This window comes from Ptychodera flava (assembly GCF_041260155.1).
Source record: "Ptychodera flava strain L36383 chromosome 23 unlocalized genomic scaffold, AS_Pfla_20210202 Scaffold_24__1_contigs__length_23054250_pilon, whole genome shotgun sequence".
NCBI classification, from domain to species: Eukaryota; Metazoa; Hemichordata; class Enteropneusta; family Ptychoderidae; genus Ptychodera; species Ptychodera flava.
This window is the reverse complement of record NW_027248278.1, coordinates 13,363,115-13,385,902: the sequence shown is the minus strand read 5'-3', so window position 1 is coordinate 13,385,902 and position 22,788 is coordinate 13,363,115. Positions and strand designations below refer to the sequence as shown.

At 39.0% G+C, this 22,788-nt stretch overlaps 1 protein-coding gene across 1 annotated transcript; it reads right to left on the bottom strand.

The window, feature by feature from the left end:
• Window positions 1–2,960: 2,960 nt before the first annotated feature.
• LOC139124665 (uncharacterized) lies at window positions 2,961–21,641 on the bottom strand. The gene is made up of 4 exons (XM_070690788.1): window positions 21,524–21,641; window positions 20,720–21,058; window positions 4,191–4,369; window positions 2,961–3,755 (listed from the first exon to the last, which is right to left on the bottom strand). Exons 1-4 carry the CDS (start codon window positions 21,639–21,641, stop codon window positions 2,961–2,963), a joined length of 1,431 nt encoding a protein of 476 aa, XP_070546889.1.
• Window positions 21,642–22,788: the final 1,147 nt, after the last annotated feature.

Here is a 22,788-nt window from a genome sequence, read left to right as displayed (position 1 = left end):
CTAGAGACCTGTAAATCGACAATTGTATACTACCTTTTTGGAAATCTGCATATTTTCTGTAACAATAAGGGATGGATGTTGTTTGTGAGGAAATGGAGTTTGGGAAATAGCCAAATAAACATTAAATGAAAATGCTATATTTATTCGCTATTTATTCTTTGAAGTCTGTTATTAATCACACATTTCTGTCATTTTTATGAACGACAAGATGCTAAGCTACTAGTCTTGTAATCGTTACTATTACCACATTTTTACCGACGTAATGCATGCAGACTTGATGATTTAGAAGAGAGTTGCACTGTAATTATTGTCCAAATAATTGCAGCACTCAAAAGTTCATTTTGATGCATCCATGTGTATACATCGTTATGTTTGTTGAAATCACCTTCATAATATTAACGGGTTTGGAGCACCAGCTATATCGTGATTTTATGCTACACAAGATGTGGCATCCAGTCACCAGCGAAGAAGCAAATCCCCACTCTCAGAAAGAGTAGTTCAATAGCTGGGCTAAGTTGTTACATTTTTCTAAATGCAACTTCTCCACACGTTGTTCATGAAGCACTCATGCTCGCTCACAAATATAATCAAAACTTACGGAATGCAATTTCTTGCTCCACAAGTGACAACAAATAGAAATCTTCAAGTAATGTTTTGTGCTTAGACATTTTTACGACATCTTCCGAGATGTAGATTCGGTCTCTTTGTATCCACTTGGACAAGACATCCACAATTTCCTAAAAGGCAATATATTGACGAAAATGCATATTTACCAACAAAAATGGTTGCAGGGTTTACCGTTATATAAATCAGACTTCACTCACTATAAACAAGTCGTTAACGTGTTGTGTTACTGGAGGAATGTGACTCATTTATTGTATTTATTTTTTTCGAAATTACATTACTATAGTCCAAAGGTACATGTACGATAGCTTAGGACATTGGCAATATATGTGGGGCACTGTGTTAAATTCTTCTATCGAAGTATGCGCCTCGGGTACAGATATTGTACTTTTATATTTTTCTTTTGTCATACCACATGTGAGGGCTCCTTCTGAGTTTGTGTAGTAAATAAAGTTTTTATTGGCCTAGTATTGTAAAAATCGGTTATGTTATTTTGCTCCACAAAAATAACACAGGGATGGCGGCGATTTGAACCTATGGAGTTTCGTCGTAGAGTAAGTTTCGGTATCAGAAGACACGGAGTTCAGTAACTTTGACGCGGAGTACAATAACTTTCGGTGTTATTGGACGCTATCAAACACCTTTACGTCCACACGGAGAAAAAGAAGAGAAAAGTTTACATTGTTTACAAAATCATATGCTTCTTAGCATTCAGTACTTCCCAAATAAAATTCGTGGTCAGTCCAAAACCTATGAATTCGAGTGAAATTATGCTGCCTTATATTATTGGTTATTGTTTTCTATATAGTAACAAACTTTGCACGGCAACGCCTGAGTTTTATTCTTCATTTTAAAAGAGAATGATCATATATTCAAAAGGCGTAAACTACCTTTACTTTAAAGTAATACAGTCACCTGTAATCTAAATATGCCCGTATATGGTCAAAGGGGCGTTCCGTGGTATTCAAAATGCCCATGTGAGGGCGCTGTTTTTAAAAAGCGGCCACCCGCTTAAAATCTGTGATTGGTTAGATTTTCTCTTTCCATGGTAACTGTGGCAAAATTGGAACAGGTGACAGTATACCTTTAAATTGGAAAACAGGTACGTGCTGTCAACAACGAAGACAGCCCTTTAATTTATTTGATTATTGAAATACAATGATACATAACCACTTGATTAATACTATGAATTTCACGTGTTTCTCACTTGAACATTATTACAAAGAAAAATGTATCGGAATCATAGGGACGGTTGATCATCGAAAACATGGATTCTTCGTCTTTTTAACATTGACTCATTATCTACGGTTACTCCCGTTTAATTGAACTGGGTATCATAGCCAAATATTGAGCAAAAACAACAAACAAACTGGTGAGCATATCACTGAAGCTAGTTAAGTCAATCAATCACTAAATCGACCAATCAGCCATTTAAAAGATCAAAACATCTACCTACCAAAGACCAAAGAGGGCATGCTACATAGATACATTTTATGTGCTCTTCCTTCATTAGATTAGACAATGCTTCAGCACCTACTTCTGCCCATCGCCTTATTTCGGGTTTCAAGTCAGCACACTGGTTTGGATAATGTTCATCTGAAGAAACATCTGTACTTGAAAAGAAAGTGAAGCGTATAATATTGATAGCGAAGGGGAATGGAAATGACGTAAATCTTGGAGCTGGTGCAAAGTATACCTTCAATAATGTTGGCTAATAGTATTGATTATTGTAAAGGTACAAAATATGCCACGCCATTGTCAAAACCTATGTCGCGAATTTGAGGTGAAGACAATTATTACAACTATGACGACGACATAATTGATGATGATGATGATGACGACGGCTATGACGACTAAGACAGTGATGATAACGATGATGATGATGATGATGATGATGATGATGATGATGATGATGATGGTGGTGGTGGTGGTGGTGGTGGTGGTGATGGTAACGGTGATGTTGAGGAGGAAGAGGAGGAGGACGATGATGATGATCATTATAATCATCATCATGGCCACGACGACAACGATAACCAACACTGCTACGACAAGCAATATCTTTGTAAATATGGTTAATCGTGCACATGAAACGTATGGAGTTGAATTGACAAATATGGCCGAGAAAGAAAAAAACAAATAATTTAATGATAGGCATAAATCCTGATCGGAAAGAATATGGTACGATTTAAGGTGCTATGCTGAGCTTTTATGCAATCCAAAAGTGTGTTAGGGGGTATGTTTGTAGTTGTCCTCTATTAAAGGCGCCCACAGACAAGCAACGATTTAAACCCATGGATGATAGGGCCCAGTTTTCTACAGGTGTAGCAAAAATATACCTACGGCGTTTCAGCTGATTTGTTTCTCCAGTGGAATGATATATATTGTACTCCGTTGCACATATACTCGGTCAAATCTTCTGCAATTTGTGTAACCCTTGGAGATCTGACAAAACGTTTAGATATTTCAACTCTTATGTCACGTTTTTCTGAACGATCGTCAAATTTCGGTAAAAATTTAGTGGTCGTGGTGAATGCAACGCACTTTACGTCTTTTATTTTCGACAAAGTTTCTTCAAATCCGTATTGCATGTCTATCAAGTCATCTACCGCGGGTAGATCTATTCCCATGATGTCATGAAAAAGCTTTGCTTTACAGTGTTCGTAATCTTCCGCCACGACTCTCCATCCGATGACTTTTTTATTGCTACGGTTGCAAACTAGTTTGTAGGATTCTACTGTTGCAAGCGGCAAGAGCTTGGCTAAAGAGTTCACGTCGAATGTATAATTGAAAGGCCTGACATGTTCCGCCGTGTATCCGTGTACATGTCCACCATGCAGAAAAAATGGAGTTGTGACCAAAGTGCGATTTGTCAGGAGGGACATCATAATAGCATTTTTGAATCTTTGAAATTGAGAATTACATCCCCCAGCAGCTTTCGTCCTTATTGGCAATAGATATTGTTTAACATTAACTTCTGAAAGAGCATGCGTAGTAGACTGTCTTTCAACCGTTCTGTATCTTGTTGGCTCAAGTGTGGTTGTACTCCTTGGATGAATTTTTTCGACGGATTTATCGGCGGGAGGAATTTCTTGATCAGAGCTCTTTATCCGTTCTGTTCGCACAGTGATAGCCTAAAGATGGAATAAATGTATACACTAGTTTAGTGATTTATTAAATAAATGGTTCTTGTTATAATTTTGCCGAGATTTTTGCATTATTTTTGTCAGGTTGTGCATGTGTATGTATTATGTAGAATGTATGTACTACGTACACACAGACAAACATACATACATACATACATACATACATACATACATACATACATACATACATACATACATACATACATACATACATACATACATACATACATACATACATACATACATACATACATATTGCACAGCCATACTAAATTTAATGTATTAATAAAAGCAAAGAAAGGTATCTGATATTTAATAAAAACTCATTGCGACATAAATATTGTGTCAATATATATTTTTTCTTAGGCCTAAGTGTAATGAAATCAGTAAATCTCTCAGCCAATAAAGTACGGTTTAACATACCTCATTTTGATGCTGTTGTTGTTGTCTCCATTTCGGAAAGAAAAGATCTATGTTCGCCGTGGTTACGAATGATGCATTTCCCAGGTACAGAATAATTGCAGCGAGGACAAGAAATACACAACCCAGAAATGTGTTCTGGTACGTGCGTAGCGGCATGATGGTGCTGTAAAAGCTGTAGTCTGAAAATGATGGAGCGAAAGCAGACAAACAGACAGATGTTACAGGAAATATCACAGGAATCTGACTTAATAAAAATCAGATTTCGTTTCCAAAAAGATAATCGTGTCCTTGTTCTTTTCTTTGTGAAATGAAACTTTTTACGCTTGAAATATCATCCTAAGCGCGGTATCCATGGTGTTCAATGGAGCACCAACTGGTCCTTTGAGTTTCAGAATTTAATCTACATGCCGATTGTAACAGGAAATTTCTGTCGATAAAGTGAGGCCTGTGTCGAGGTTACTTACTCAAAAAGTAGATAACGAGACAGCTGCATGCGTGCTATGGTGCCTTAGAGCGCAAAAATCTACGTAAAATATATACGTTGTGGTAAAATCATAGACCATGCCACTGTCTATTGTAAAATGAACACTGCAGCGTTTTAATTTTATTGCTGTCTGAAAAATCATTTTTTGAGAACAGAATTGACCTGGTTGCCACCTGTGCATAACTGTATCATGCTGCCATTTCATTTAAAAGAGCTTATAGATATATGATGAAAATTATTCAGGCGTGGCATATGATCAATGAAATATTGGTTTCTACAATTCTCAGTACCTTAAGTACGATTTTACCACCTAAGTGAGCTATAAAAAGATCGGTTGACCATTTTTCTAGATGGCAGATAACTATAGGTATAACACATACGATTACAGCAACAAAAGTAAAGTAAATTCGTGACAGCGATAACACTTGTGATAAAAGTATTTGTGAGATCACTATCTGAAATTCTTGAGAAGTAGACTTTTTGCCCATAATGCATTTCAACACCATGTAGCCCCTCCGTGTAAGACAGGATTTATTCAACGTCGCGAGAATTTAGACAACAGTATGCTAACGCATCTTTTCTTTACATGTTTACATGTTTTCCATATTTCCATTTTGATTTTGCTTGATAACCCAACAGTACCTTCAAAAGACCAGATTCAGACAAAAAAACACCGGATTTGTTCTTTTAATGGTTAATATTTTGAATTTCTTTGTGTTTTATAGCTGATGCGTTCCTGCGCCGAAAAAAATTATGTTGGTATGCACAGTCCCTCTATCCACCGGTCTGGAAACGTGGCTGGTTTCTTTGTGACACTCCGTGATATGAACAAACACACGATTCACACCTTAAACAAAGGACACTGACAATGTTCAACTGGCCGTTATATCGATGTTGCTACCCCACGATCCTATGACAGCCGCAATGTGATCGTTCAAAAACATGACGTTTGTGGGTTGTTATTTTCAGAATATCACAAAACATTACAACTTGTTCCCTTAGAAACACTAAACAATTTATTTTTTCATTAAATGGGTAACGTTGCCGCTCTAGATAAAGCTTGAAAGGGACCACACATTATGATTGCATTATGATCACAATCAAAAAACAAAATGGCCACGCACTGTTCGCAAGTGTCATGGACTATTGCCCGAAATCAAGAAGACAGGCAAAATCAGCTGAATATTAACATCGACAGCTGAGTAGTTCATTACCAAACTAGTTATTGTGTTGACATGATAGCATTTTGTAAAAGGTATTTACTGTGCCTGAGCGCGCGCGAGCGTACGTATCGAGAGTTCGCCATATTGACGCTACATGGGAAAATATGTGAATAAAATCTACGTGCATTTCTCAGCAGTTGTCGTTCCTATTCTGCTCAGTTAACAGACATAATTTCACAGAATATTACACAGAAAACATATTTAGATCATATTGGAGGCACTGACTACTAGCATTGCAAGAGAAAGGGACGACAAATTTTCCGGTGTGTTTCCAGCCGTGCCTGAGCGAGCGTACGTATCGAGAGTTCGCCATATTGACGCTACATGGGAAAATGTGCGACCACACAACTAAAATCTACATGCATTTCTGCAGTTGTCTTTCCTATTCTGTTCAGTTAACAGACATGATTTCACAGAATAATTACACAGAAAACATATGTAGATCATATTTGGAGACACTGACTACTAGCATTGCAAGAGAAAGGGACCACAAATTTTCCGGTGTGATTCCAGCCGTTGCTTGTGCTACGTACGTCAACACACTCGCAGCGGTCAACCCCAGAAATTATCGCACACTATCATCATTTACGATGGGATAAGGATCACGAAAACACACACCGGTTTCAGGATATGATAATTTCTGTCTTCGTGTCGTAGATAGACGCAGAGAACACTTAATAGAGCCAAAAACAGCGAAAATTCGAGAAAAGCGTACACACAATTGGGGACTATGGCATGCAGGACAAACCCAAGCTACGCATTATCACGTGACTGGCCCTCGTATCGGGGTTCGGCTGTGCGGTCTAGGTGATTGACACCTTTTACAATAGGCATTTCCAGACCGGTGGATAGAGGACTGTGTGGTATGGTAACATGTCACAGCGGTAGGTTTGAAAGTTGCAGGAGTGTATTATCATATAATAATAATCATGAAGTTGTTAATGCAAAGTACACTTTTTGAGCATGGATGATACCTCTTCAAAAAAGTTTACTATGTCAAAAATTATGTTCACCAAATCTGATTACGTTATTCAAAAGATGTCTTCCTACTTTTCATACTATGATACGATACGAGCGAATTTTCCTAAGATTATTATTGATAATGTATCCGATTATCCAGAAATACGACCCCGAGCGAGCATAAATATACAAGTTAGAAACGAAAGGAAATCATGGGGTTCAAAAAGGATGGAAATTATGGAGTATACCATGTAATGTTAAACATAAAACGATAAATCTTGAAAATTATGCACAATATCGATGTAATGTCTTTGTCTTCGATTCACTACGGATGCACTCGTGTCGTTCGTTCTCTCTCTCTCTCTCTCTCTCTCTCTCTCTCTCTCTCTCTCTCTCTCTCTCTCTCTCTGAAGACATTGCAAAAAACAAAAAAAAAAACAAAAAAAACAAACTGCCAGCGATGAAAAAAAGTGATAAATATACAGCGAGTCATCACTACAGTAAGTTATGACCGCTGATGCTAACTGATGATATCAGATTATTCCCTGGAATCAATTTGCAAAAACCCAAAAAGGAAAAAAATGTGCGATTTAAGGTGATTTTTCATTGTTTATTTTGCGGTAGAGTGGCTTCATTACAAACACTACAAATTACAAATTGGAATTTTAGGAGCTGTCAAACAGACTCACCGCCGCTGCATCAGCTCTCAAAGAAGATGGAAAATTGTAAAACAAACCTTCCTATATATCTGGTTCGCAAGCATCAACTAATCACCTTGCACATCATTGGTCAACCATACCACCGGAAGATAAATACCATGCACAACAGAGAGTTTCAGATGGCGAACTATGTATTTCATGGCGTGGTCAAGACCATGAAAAAAGATGGCAAAGACACGACAACACATAAAGCGCCTATCACCTGTGGTGACCTGAAAATTGTCGACGTCGCTGTGCTCTAACTTGCACACAACGTTGGTGTACAACGAAAGGTCTGGTTTGACTTGATGTTACACTTTGGGAGAAGAGATCGCGAAGGTCTGAGAAGTTTGACCAAATCAACATTTGCTATCGAAAGGAACGACATGCGACATCGGCAACGATACGTCGAGTACACTTGCAACTACAATGTTAAACCCAAGTCGGCGGTGCAGATGACAAAATACACTTGTCACGCATTAAGTTACTAGGATATGGGGTGACATCAGTGCCAAAACACTTTTCTTAAAGGGTCAGTAATGCTGATTGTTTCATTATTTTTATTTTTATGTCAACGGCAAGTTCTGATTTTACTCCCAAAAGAATGTTGAAGCACCATCTATTTGGCACGTCAACATAGCGTCTATATATGTGAAATGCAAGGTATATTGTTTACATGTTAATTCTAGTCCTGACCAGAATTCACTTTTCAAGAATAACAACAAAGTTTGCACACGCATGAGCTGAGACGACGAGCTTGAAACTGTGTACAGCAACATGCTTTGGGGAGTAGAAAAATGAATTATGGTTGACATTCAAAACAAAAATGGTGAAAAAATATAACATTACTGGCCCTTTCACATTGCTCCACTTTACTGTATGATATTTCATTGCGATCCGTTCTTAGTTAATTGTCTTACTGTCTCATTATAATCGTACTTTTAATTTCATTTTCTTAGTTTGTTTGCATTTTTATCTAAATTTGTTTACATCTTTAAACATTGCGTCGAAAAATACCCATATTGGTATAATGATTTTCCCTTTCTCATACAGCTGACCATATCAAAGATATTTGAAATAAATAGTAGGCCTAATTGCTGTTGTTTTAGGTGTCTTACTTGCAGATTGAATAAACAAAATGCAAGAAGTCAACTATACAAGCTTATAAAATATCAGTTATATTGTTTATCTTTCAATTTTAATTACAGATAGTAGTATATGTTGGAGCCGTAACATTCTCATTTTGATCCGTGGCGCGGTGGCGCGGCCCCTTTGCTTACCCAAAAAAGTGTGGCGCGCCCAATTTGGGTCCGTGGCGCAGACCCCCTAACTTACCCAAAAAAGTGTTGCGCGTCCAACTTAGGTCCGTGGCGTGTGGTGCGCCCCCTAGCCTACCAAAAAAAGTGTGGCGCGCCCAATTTGGGTCCGTAATGTGTGGCACTGGACCCCCTAAGTTACACGGAAAAGTGAAAATGTGGCACCTAACTTACCCAAAAAAGTGTTGCGCGCCAAACTTTGGTCCGTGGCGTGTTACGCGGCCACCTGGCTTACCAAAAAAAGTGTGGCGCGCCAATTTGGGTCCGTGGTGTGTGGTACTGGACCCCCTAGCTTACCCGAAAAAGTGAAAATGTGGCACCTAAGCCCTTTGCTTGACTGTAAAGCTTGCAATTGTGGCGCACCCTCCCTCCCTCAAATTTAGGATCGAAGCGCAGGGGGCCCGCGGGTGACACCGGACCCCTAGCTTACCCAAAATAAAAGTTAAAATGTGGCACCTGAGCTCTCGGGTTGCCTTGAAAGCTCGCAATTGTGGCGCATCCCCCTCACACACACAAAAAAATAATATCGGACCATGACATGGTGGCGTCGGGAGGGGGTTGTACTACCGGACCCACTAGCTTAATCGAAAACATTAAAATGTGGCACATGAGCTCTTGGGTTACCTCGAAAGCTTGCAATTGTGGTGCACCCTCTGCTCCCCCAAATGTTGGATTTTGGTTCGGTGTGCAGGTGATACACGGCTCCCTGGTTTACCTGAAATGTTTCAAGATGTGATGAACCCGTACATTTTGGACTCTGGCACTCTGGCAACCAATGCTTGAATGTGTCTGCTATCCCCCTTTTTATACCACTGCCAAGAGACGTAGGAATGTGGCACATAAACTCTTTTCTTCAAAAGTTGAAAAACTTGGGAAGGTAGCACACTTCGAGCCCCTGACTTGATGAAGATAAATCCTATGGCTGCTTTTGGAGCGTATTCATAGCAGGGGAGTGATGTACACGGTACGGCATCACATTGGATATACGAGCGAGTCTCCCCGACTTTGCTGCAAATAACAGGCAACAATTGACATTCTTTGCAGTCAGCATGGACGATAAGAGTCAGGGGATAATGTGGTAAGTTCATTTGCTGTATGGTCATTTACTTTTCATTTTCTTCGACCAAATATATGTAGTTTTTTCTATGTCGATATGCAGTATCGACCCGACCTAGCTTCGTCTATTAAACAAGCGGGGTGGGGACATGTATATTCACGATTTCAACAGTGTTGTATTGATATATTATCATTCTACTAGTACTATGTTCGATAAAGGAGTAGATAGTATGAGAAATGTGAAATTCTGCCTTTAAAATGTAAACTAAAGGAGCGATGCCGTACTGTACCGCGCCGTCCAGCATACCGCTACGGGGCTTATGATGAACAACGAAATAGATACTTTGCAAAGCCTACTTTTCTCTATCTATGCGAGGGAAGCGTTCGTATCCGCCGCTATTGTTCATCTCATTCAACCCATGAGTACTCGGGCGAAAACCATCCCTGCCATGCAGAGCTATGCGGATCAAAGGTCACCCCACCACCGCATAGCTGCGCACGCTACTCGCCAACAGATAGCTGCGTTTCGACAGCTAGTGTTTGAAGATTAAAAACCTCAATTCCAAAATGTTATTGCTTTATTTCGAGAGACATTTGTGAAGCTTCACAACTCCCCTGACTAAACAGGTACTGTAGTGACTGTGGGAGTACGTCTTCATACTGATATTTTCATGATTTCGCCATGTATCACTTTGTAAATTGTAGTTCGACCGTGATTGAAGTCACTTCAAAATATTCCATTACGTACCTAATCCGTTCATTAAACCCAGTAAACTAACTGCTGTGGTCACGGACATTACTTAAATATTAGATTTTATTGAAAAAAGAAATCGGGGTTGTGGATATGTTGTCATTTCGTGATTTCGCGATTTCGTAAAGTATCTATTTCGTTGTTCATCATAAGCCCCGCTACGGCGCTAGTGTCACTTTAGGCAGTGCATGTTGTCTGTGAACACGTAACACTTAGTGATGAATACGAGTTTGAAGGAAGAGGTTGAAAATCAGTGTGAATGAACGAGAGATGACGTCATCTCTCGTTCATTCACATTCACATTGAAAAACAGTGTTCAATTTTATAATTTTTGTAGTTCAATGGATCAAATCTATCAATTTTTAAAGAGAACTGACATATCCATTACGGTAGTCGATAAAATAACATCGTTATGCAAGCACTAGAAGTAGCGCGAGTGATACCGTCCGTGTGTACTTCATAGTATCATGGAGTGAAAAAATATGATGATTTCACAAGTATGGTACTAATTTTTATCCTCTCCTTGCCTTCTCAAAAGAATAGCAGTGAATCCCTTTCATCGGCGATGATTTAGAGTGAAAATTGTCGTATGGAAGAGTGTTTTAACCGCCGATTTTCATGGAAAGAAAATGGTGAAATTTGTCGATCTGCAGTGCATGCAATGCAGTCGACCGCCGCGCTGCCAAAATAATCCAGCATAGAACAAAAGGTAACCTGTCAATCATCCAGGGGCCCCTATGAAATTGTTACAATGTTTCAATTGTTCCATTCGAAATCAACCCAGCTGACATCGCGATCGTTCTGCAACGGGACTTATGCCGAGTTTGTTTACAACTAACTAGAAGGCCTCCATCGGGCTATCTTTCCACTTCTGCAATTCTGTGTCCATAGAAATTGTATAACCATTTCAGTCGGATTGAAAGTTAGAAGTCACTCACAATCTGCAGTATCTGTTCAACCCGTGAAACAGTGATAGTTTGTATTCAACACCACACGGTCAACGTCTTGGTTACACCACGGTCCCTCTAGACTATAGGGACTGACCGTGTGATTATCTGTCCATCAATGCCTCAACTTCCCTTAGGCTTATAAAACTGCATTTACAATAATGATAGGAAGACAAAATTAATGAAATATCACAGAAGCAACACAGGTGTCGCTTAAAATGCTTATTTCGGTGGTTAAACTGTTGGTTATTTCTACAAGTCATGACATGTACTACATAGCACACTGCACCGATGGGGCTACGGGTCCGGAGCTAATCGATGTGCAGACTAGGTCGAAGTCAATGTTCTGTTGTCTATACCTTTGATGGTGCATATATGAGAAGGTCTGACCTTTTTTGAAAATTAGGTCCTGAATCGATTCGTGATGTTAAGTTATCGCAGCGATGTTGAAACTTTACAACAATTTCTTTTGATAAACATGCGGCACGGCACCGCAGTGAACCTGCTGATCTTGGGTTGATAGAAAGGGGGAAACCGCTTAAAACAAGCAAAAGAAAATAAATCTGCCCTCTTCTAATCTTACTGTCGAGTAGAGGACACGTCCAGCAATTTTCTAAACTGCTGTAAGAAAGAAACTGGAAGCTGTGCATAGGGCTAGAACTAGAAGCGCATACTTTGTAAACAGATGCAATGGGTCACATACACGCGACAAGGTCATGACAATGTTTAGCAAGGGAGAGAGACTTTGTAACAAATTTTTGATCGACAGTCACTCAGTGTGCATGATCGGAAACTTTCTATGTACAAAGTTCGCGTTGTATGCTGTTTCTGAGTCTATTGTTTATTATGGCGGTCGGCCTGCAGGGCAATCGAAATCGGTCGCTGTTTTGATGTCATTTCAAACGTCTCCTATCTGATCCGTCGTCTGGTTACAAACTTCGTTTATTTCTTAAAATTGAATATGTTTATCCTGATAAAGTGGTAAACTGCAGAATCACAATTTCTTTAACAAGTTACAATGTCAGACGTGATATTTTTTTCACGCAAAGTTGTTAAGCAATAAGCAAACGCCTAGCTGCCCAGCTTTTAAAGCCTACTATGCAACTTTTGTTCTGCGTTGAGTTCAAAGTTCATTGACTTTAAGCCTGCCGCACACGAGAGAAATTAGCTGAGCAAAATTTCATTCGAGGCTGTTTGCTCAGCTAGTTTACCCTCGTGTGCGGTCGATTTTTCGTGAGTTTTTGTCCTCGCGAGGCGTTGAGCAAAATATCCAACCTGTTTGATATTTTTTGCCTCGCGAGGCAAATTCCTCACCGTGTGCGCCGGAGAAAGTCATTTTCCTCACGTCTTTTTGACTAAAGCGCGCGCGTGTTGAGATCACATGACAGTGCAAAATGACCGCCCGTAGCCTGGCCCGTAGCATTGAAAACGCAGTCGCTTGCGGTTCGATACACGGCGAATGCCGTCAAAATACATGACAAAAAAGATAGATTGACCTATCTTTCTGATGCGTGTAGCAGCCTTCGCTGTGTCTTGAACCACAAACGACTGCGTTTTCAATGCTCTTAGATATTTCGTTTGATATGTCACTTTATTTTAACTTTCACAGTTATCATCATTTTCCTAGATTTTAATTTTTACCTTAGGAACACAGGTCTGAAACAGAATTTAAAACAAGTATAAACCAGACGATATATAAGTAAATTAATTGCTTTTTTAACTATGCAAGCTCTCATTCAAAACGCGGCATAATTTCCTTTGGGTTTCAGTGTCACCTTAAGCTTACATTTGGTGCTAAAACCTGCCGCACACGAGGCTGTTTGCTCAGCTAGTTTACCCCCGGGGTTTACCCTATTAAATTTATTTATTTTGATGATGAATTTTTAGAGAGAAAATCACCTAATTGCATTATGTTTTTTGGTTGTTTTTTTTGTTTTGTTTTTTAATTTTATCTATTACCTTCCCCACTATTCTTTTACAGAATCATATGAGAGGTTAATCACAAAATCTAGTGCAGATTCAGATTTTTTTTCTATTCAGCTGTTAACTCTCCATGAATTTCATTACAATTCTTTAACCACTTTCCTGATAATTTATCTTCTTTTCAGGTGGCTGTTGATTCTAATCTGCTGATCGCCAAGAAATAAAGTGGATGACTAGGTTGTACACGAGAGACTTTCGTCATTAGAAACTCATTCATAGGTTGATGCCAGTGAAATGATCGTGTCTCAAGGAACGCACAGGTGACTATCAACTCCACTCCATCCCGTCCTCCTTCCCCGTTCCAGAACACTGTATCTATCCGAGGAAACATTCGAAACATTTCCAAAATTTTAGTAGAGGAAAATGATTCATTCAAATGAACCTATTTCCTGGCTGAGGAGGAAGGGGACATGAAAGAAAAAGGCCCGAGGCGGCAACGGGGCCTTCATAAAGTCCTGCAGGGCCTATATCAAAACAAGTGTAATCCAATTCAATGGCCAGGAGAACTCTTTTAATTTGGCTCTAGGGGCAGGGGGGCCCTACTTTTTGGCCTTTAGGGCAAAAGGGCCATGTAAAATATAATCCAATAACAGTAGGTCAGAATTCGTAATACAATAGTTGTAAACACAGACACAAAACAGTACACAACAAACAGTAGATAACTGGTACAAAAAGTCAAATTCATTAAAGAAAAGATATATGGACCTCTGGCCAAAAGCCATCACCAAAGAGTTGTATCTGGACGTCCTCCATTCCAAGTGTGAGCAGAGTGTAACCAACAGGGGATTCCGTCTACACGGACTCCATATGGCTGATGGAGTTTCCACAGAACCACTGCAACTGTAACTGTTGTATCCTCCTCCCTTGGACACAAATTAAAAACAAAATCCAAACAAACGATTGCCTCTTTAAAAAAAAACCAAAGAAAAGTACGTAATTGATTTGGTTACTCAATACTTTCATGGACACTGAGAACTTACCTTTTCTTTGTTCAAGTTTAGTTTCAGAAAAAAAAGGTGACCGGACAAATAGAGAAAAAAGTTTTTAAAAAATTATGAATGTTTGCATCAGTTTTTTGACAATGAAATGTTTTTGGTACATGTTTACATAAGTTATTTTTTTCTAACAGGAATTAAAGAATCCATCACTTTGATGGATTAATTTGAAAGAAGAAAATGGTGTTTTGTCCTTGTATGGGTGGAAGAGAGTGTTTGTGTGTGCATGTATGTTGAGAAATGGGAAGGAATAAAAAGCATGGCACCTTTGCCCCAAGGGCCAAAATTCAGGCCCCCGCGCCCCGAGGGCCTTCGGTGACGATGTGTTATCCATTGAACTTCCCCCTTACCTTTCTGTGATGCAATTCATGTGGGTCCTTTATGAAAAGAAGGAGGCCCCTTTGCCCCGAGGGCCATTTCCCCTCACTGTCCCTTTCCTGTTTCACGCAATGAGGTATTCCTGGCCTATGTAAGAGAGTGCTTTCATGTAATTCACTCGGTTGGTATAATGGGTGTCATTCTGCAAACATTGTTAAGATTGACTGTAAACAATCGACACTTTTCAAAGCCCGTGTTCTTCGTCCATCTTTGTGTTTTACCTTATATCATCTACGACAATTGTTTTAAACCTAAGGTAATTCAAAGATAATTAATTGAAAAAAGAAGAGTTTGAAAGTAAGCCAACTGTTTGATATGCCACGAGTGAGAAAGAATTGTCCCTATCCTTGGTGTCGTTCAAAACAGACTGGCAAATCATCTTGTTCAAGTGCATAACCTTAGAGACAAAGCAGAAAGACATAGAATCTTAAAACCGGCCGATAAATCCGACTCCCATCAACTGCTGCGTGACTTGATTCAAATCGTACACATTTTGACAGAAGGAGATCAATCCAATTAAATTATGGATGCAAGACTTCGCCATCCGTTCACTGCACTCGTGTGTGGGCCAACACAGTCGGGAAAAACAGAATTTGTGAAAGGACTTCTGAAGAAAAAGGAATCCCTGGTTGTTCCATCTCCAGAAAACTTTGTCTGGTGCTATGGAGAGTATCAACCTGCCTATGCAGAACTGACTGCCCGGATTCAGGGTATTCGTTTCGTGGAGGACAGTCCTGGGCCTGTCGACTTGGACACACTGTTTTTCTCCCACGCAAACAAACTTATTAAAACTACTTTGTTTTTCTTTGCTCAATTTTCTAACGCAATGCAAACTACCTTTTTGGTTTAATTTTCTTACCAAATGCAAAAGAAAACAAAGCAAAGGGGAAAAACACAACACCTTATCAATAAATGAAGGTATAGATACTTACATTGCACTTTACAGGTGATTTTACTAAATAAAAATATCTTTGTATCTGATGTTGTCATTTTCTCTCTTTTGGGAAAAGGTAATAGATATTTATCTTTTTTGTATTTTGGGTTTCTTTGTTTTTTTTGTTTGTTTGTTTGTTTGTTTTTTAAGTAAAGGTGAGATATTCTTGTCGTGAAATTTAGCATGCTGTCCTGCTGTCATAATCCTAGACATCGAGGTGTCTACATGTATGTTTGATTAAATGGATAATTGAACACATTTACAAGTCCCTTGCGTTTGCTTACGAAAAAGTTACCACTCATGTAGACCAATATTCATATAAAACACATAATTCCATTAATTTTAATATTAAAACAATTTAATTTAAAAATACGAATTGAAACTGCTGAACACGACAAAACACAACAAAAACAGTTTAAAAGTTCGGCGCTGTTTCCAATCCTCACTCATGCATTGCATGGAGATTGCAGATATATAACAGGTCCCATACATTTTCATATAGGCTCAGCTGATATTTTCGTAGTCTAACCATCGCCTGGGGAGAATAATTATTAAAAAAGGGAGAGAGTAAACAGCACAGAAAAGATAATGCTAAATATGTAGGTTTTAAATTTGTGTCCTGAAAGATTTCAATTGTTGAGTGTTTTTTTGTTATATTTTCATAAGCTTTGTATTTTGCATGCTCTATACTATAGCTTGATGTTTAAATAAGATTCTGAACTGTTTTGACGTCACCGTACGAACGTCATCGAAAATAGGAATTGTTTCAACACATATGAATATTAGCCAATGACGTTCTTGTTGCTTCTAACTTTGAATCTATAATTCTGCATCACAGTCAGCATTCTAATTGGAAATAAATGCGGGGATTAACCGCATATTTAGATCAGATGTCAGATCTAAAAGAACCCGTCCCTCCCCACAATTTGTATGTGTAACACAGACAAATGTACACATTCGCCCTAGTAGAAACATAGAAAGGAATGGTTTGACAAGACGTACGGGGAACCGAGTCCCTAACATGCTTCAATGTACCATGTACTGTGGAGATGTTTGTCTATCTTCTACCTGGATACATAACCGCTCCATTACTTCATTTGTTTGTCGTGCCAGGCGCCACATACATAATGGATAGTCTTGTTCCAGCATGACTGGATTGTTCTTCAATATTTGGTACAGTTCGTCCCAAATTTCAGCTGGTAGCTTCTACCTTTTTTTATCAATAATGCCCAGGCTGTCTTCTCTGAATTAAGAGACGTTGTCGTCATAATTACGTTACTGTCGTTATAAAAAAAATCAGATTAACGTGTCAAATGTGTAGCGTGAATGGGCGATCGATCAATAAGTAAATTACCGTTTTAATAATCATGGAGTGAAAAGGTGTGATCTGACAAAATGTACACGCACACACATATATATATACACACACATGTACACACACATGTACGGCGCTTATCTGACAAAACGTGCTTCTCTGACAAAAACAACTAATTACTGCTTGTAGCCTTACTCATTTGTGGAAAGTAATCCCTCACACAATATTTTGTCTGTTAAAACACACAAACGAAATCTTAATTAGAGCATTTTAAAATCACAAACATCACAAAATAGCCATATAATCGTTAAAAAATACAGTAAATTTCATTGATTGCGTAAAATCGCCGAGCACCTCAATCAATCACTGTGTATACATCGATCAACACATAGAGGCTGTCTTAAGGGGTAGAGGAGAGGGCACGAGGTCACATGAGGTCGTCCGCTCTCACAGTACGCGATGGCGGGAGTATCAAAATAACCACGATGGCAAGCAGAGTACTTCTTGTTTTTGTTTTTCATCACCTTCCTCGATCGCTAATTTTGCCGTTTAAGTACATAAATTATACTCAATAAACATGCAAGTGGATGAGAAAAAAGCACCTACATGTTGCAATACGGAGTTATCTTCATGGTTTAGGTCTCGACTACAGTACAGTGAGCGAGCGCGAGCCCGGCCGATGGAAGAACAACCACAATAGAAAAAATTAATTACATGTCAACAATTTGAGAGTAGTTTACAGAAACAAAATCCTTCGTGTAGAAGACTTCGTATTAACGTTAAATTGGCACACTCCGTGTACACAACATCGTACGAAGAGGGAAGCGACATCGTACGAAGAGGGAAGCGACATGTACCACGCGCATTAAGTGCGCTGGCTAAAGTGACTCCCCAGGGTATTGCTAAAAAGAGTTTGTCAGATAAAGCACTTTTTGTCAGATAGGCGCCGTACACACGCGCAATTTTTAAGGCTCTATAAGGCCAAAAAAAGAAAAAGAAATGTTTCTGGTCAGCGCGCGCGTCACTTGAACAACAGCGCGTCACCCTTTTTTTTCTGTTTGTGGCCGGCGGCCGTGGCTGACACCAAACCAAAATGGCTGAAGAGAAAGAGAAAATTCTTTGGGGGCATGATCAGTGGCTGCATGAACAGTATATATGTGACTATATTGATAAAACTATAAAACTGACCCTCCTCCCTCCCTTGAGAGAAAAAAAAAATAAAAAATAAAAAAAATAAAATGCGCGTCGCCGCACCATTTTTAAAAGAAAGACCTGACCAGAAACATTTCTTTTTTTTTTTTTTTTGGCCTAATACTGTACAATCACAATTGACTCATTTCTGGATGGCATTTTTGAAACATTGTAACAACATGAACTGGGCCCAGGTACCCAGCTAGCTAGGTCACTCGTTTGCCCTTACGGTAAATCATTTCTGCGATCGCGATCGCCTTGCATCCACATAGATCCCAAAATTAATGATAAAAAATGTCCTGAAATAGACCGACGTGAAAAATTTGAGCAAATTGAAATCCGTGTCGATAACGTGACACATGAACATATAAACTGGCAGAGTAATTTACGTTGACGCGCTCTAGCTAGCTGTCCGGTGTGGTTTTTATGCGCGTAGAAGTCAATACATGAAACATGTGAAAACCACACGAACGCATTCTGCGCTCTTGTACCCAGCTCTCAGACTCAACCCGATATAACAACCTTCAGTGTTTTACACGTATCAATACATATCGAAACGTTTTGTCGACCCTAATTTAGCTGACACATTTTCAAGTTTTAATACGTTAAAAATGTTGAAACTTAGCACTTCTTTTATATTTGCTGGGGAAAAATTCTCGAAAGAATATAGGCAGACGACACTTTTGAATCATTGGCGCGAGAAATAAAACGTATACGCTCACGCAGCGCACGGATCGTGACTCACGCTAATGTACGATCCGGCTAGGTGTAGCGTACACACTTTCCTCCTAAAATATTTAATTTTGCGGTCATATGTTATTAATACCCTTGTGCTGATTGTTTAGTTTTGTGTCACCGTTTATGATCATGTGGTAAAATAACAAATGGGCAAGGAAAATAGAGAAAGCACAACGATGGGTTCTTTCTTGGTCGTGCAGCGTATATAAACATTAGGCCTAACTTCCATAAGTGAAATATAAACGTAAAAATAAACTATATATATATATATATATATATATATATATATATATATATATATATATATATATATATATATATTATATATATTATATAAAACTCACCTCACGAAAAGTCAGTCGAGGAGAAAAATAATCAGGCGGGAGCTGTGTCTTCAAGCTGTCGCTGTCTTGGTTCTGAGCGTGTATTCGAATTAAGTAATATATTAACGGATAAGTGAACAGCACCGGGGTGCCCTAACGATGTAGACCAAGAAGTTCAAAATAACAACGGGATGACTCCTGGCGACTGCGACGAAATTTGACGTCAAAAGCAACGAGTAGTGTCAGCGTCCAGCTCTCCCTGCATCGGGCAACACTCTGCACAACCGTTCATCACAGTTGCAGTCATCACAAGTCCGGATTATTTCAAACTGCTTGTTTTCCGAATAATCCATCAAAAATAGATCCTGTAACTTCAGTGTGCCACGTCTGAATGTCGCGACCGTCGACGTATACCGTATACGCGTATGCGGTACAGAATGAGACAAATCTATTTTTAGTATGCCAAAAAAGCCAGGACTATTGTTCTTATGTAAATTTACGAAAAAAATGTTACTTTTTTCTTTTGATTTGAACTCTTGACCCATTTTCTGTGTGACTGCAGCAAGTATTTTTTGACAAGTATAGTGTTCGTGTTGCATGCGAATAAAATGCAGTGTCGATGAACGCAATCATGAATTGTATACTGTGTGCCTCTGGGCCTACGAAACCCAAAAATTATAAAACTGCTCGGTGTCGGGCGCAGAATTTCCGACCTTCGATCTCTCAGACGTCCGTTTTCTGCATTCGGTGCTTAAAGTGATGAAAATTACCAAGTAAGACAACAAAGACACGCAGGTTGATATAATATAATAGCAATAGGCCTAACCCCCTCCGCAGGAGGGTATACACTCGATTTTGGTACAATTCGCTCCATATAGCACTCGCCTATTGGCTCGTGCTATATGTATGTCGCGCATTGTAACAAAATCTGGTGTATACCCTCCTGCGGCAGGGGTTATTGCTTAATTTTATTACTTTTTTGTAAACAACACATCAACAAATAAATGCAATGGAACTTTCTTTTATAAATATTCTTGAAACGCATAAAAAGTCTCTTGAATAGTTCAAGTTCGTTGAATTCATAGAACAGTTAGCCTAATACAAAGTCATTGTTTGGAAGGTTGATCGGCACTGGTAGACATATCTATCATCGATGATGTCATTGCACATAATCATACCATACACAGTGAGAGTTTCCGATAGTGCGTTACAACATTCCCCAGGATCATCAGCCCACTGATAATACAACAACTGCAATAACTCATCCAAGCCATGTTCCAAGGTGATGTCAAATATTTGGCAACTGCCCTGGCAGCTTTTTCCACTAACGCCATGTTGATCCTCTCTGCTGCACCTTTGAAATGTAGTGCATTTGTTGCTCTCTGTCCAGAGGCTGTGCTACCACAGTACAAACACTCATGTTCCGTCTGTGACAGGTAATTATGCTGACATTCATCACACTGCACTGTGATAACTTGGTCAACTCTCTGCAGGATACATTTAGCAAAGATGTACTTCACAAGCTTACGAGCAACTTTCCTGTCCGTGTCCTCGGAGACAGACGTCAGAGACAGCTCTGAAAAGAAGAACACATAAAGATGAACTTTCCATGGGCTGCATGTCTAGCTACAGGTAAGTGTCTTGACAGCATCATCAAAAAGTGAGGCAATACGCTTCAATCGGTTCCATTCATCCAATTTCAAATTGATGCCCTTCTTTGTTGGGATCAATTGTTCTGTGCCAGTTTTCTTGAAGTAAACACGGATGCCTACGTATACATTGTCCTTGTATGTTTTTACACTCACTAGCCTGGAAATTATACATTACGCAGCCCAGCGTTGCACACTGCCCATGCACAAAAAAGTATGTCGATACTTCTCATTTAGCATAAACAGTTTTGCTTTAATCATAAACAGAGGTCAACAGTGCAGTGTTAATCTTATCAACATTTTTACATTGGACGGAAAGAGAGTAAAAAGCACCACAAATAATTATGTGTAACTTTTTCCTATGGCAGTGCCTCCTGGTGAGAGGAAATTACCGGGAATGACAATGGAGAGAACAAGGAAAACATGATACAGGAACCAGGCACCATTTTCCTTGGAAGAAAGCACTCTGTAGCATGTTTCATGACTGTCATTGTAATACTTGACAACCATCTCGTAAATGCATCGATGCATTAACATGGAAAATGCATAAAATGACTTCTGAGGACTATCAAATATAACATTTACGTCTGAACGCATAAATTTCCTCTCCTGAAATGTTGTAAAAATGTGCACATTAACACGTTAGGTGGTTGTAAAATTCACTCTGTAAACTTTCAAATCACTCTGTAAAAAATTAAAACATATTTCATTAATTACATCAAATATGAGCAGTCTCGTCTGAGAATTATTAAATAGTAACAATGTTCTCATTATAATTTACTATAACAGCAATAATATGTCTAATAAATGACCTATGAATCAAGGTTCATACTATACGTACATACCATTTTATCCCCGCATCATAACATTTAGGGACCAGCCTATCCATTGAAAATATCTAGGGGAGCCGTCATTATTTACGGCCTTGGGGGAGAGGTTAAGGGAATTTCATCGGAAACTCTGAAATTTCGAATACCCCCCCCCCTCACTCCAACCCCTGAAGAATTTTAGCAACCCACTTCTCTACAAAGAAATTTGGGCTAATGTGCAGCGTTGAATAAGCTGTTATCCAGTTGGGTAGCTGAATCTTACCAATATAATGAAAACAATACAAATAGACTCCCTAAGTTGCTGTGAATAATGACAATGGACCAATCAGAGAAAGAGCTTATTCAACGCTGCACATCAGCCATGTCAGCAGAGAAATTTGGCTGATCCCCCTTGGAAAAGTTAAATATCAAGACATGTATTTGTAAAGTTTACAAAAATACAGCAATAGTACAAACCTTTCATATCCTTCTAGATTATCATCGGTTATCTCGTGACGATTGAAAAAGGTGAAACCAGCAAAATGAAATGCAAATGAAATTCAAAGTCACAATCAAATGAAGATATAAAGTTCACGTTATAACTAGTGTCTAACTATATAGTATTGTTTGCCATTAGAATTGTTTACTTTGGATTGGTATCATGGCAAGGTTTTGCTCTAAGATACAAAGATAACAAAACTGCTGAGATGAAGGGTTGTATGCATATGAGGGCGGACCGCGGGATGTCCAAAAACTCACCCTCCTAAAAGGGAACCAGTCAAATTTTGGGGATTACATACAGGCTTTCAACAGGCATTATCTTATAAGTAGTTGATAGTATACCCATT

Bases quoted from the DNA above. Each gene is read 5' to 3' on its own strand.
- LOC139124665 (XM_070690788.1), bottom strand. From the start codon at position 21,641: ATGGTTGTCAAGTATTACAATGACAGTCATGAAACATGCTACAGAGTG. The intron at 21,059-21,523 runs GTAATTTCCTCT...TCTTCTTTTCAG, and splicing joins TCTCTCCATTGTCATTCCCG to AGCTGTCTCTGACGTCTGTC. The intron at 4,370-20,719 runs GTGGGCTGATGA...CATCATTTTCAG, and splicing joins TTGCAGTTGTTGTATTATCA to ACTACAGCTTTTACAGCACC.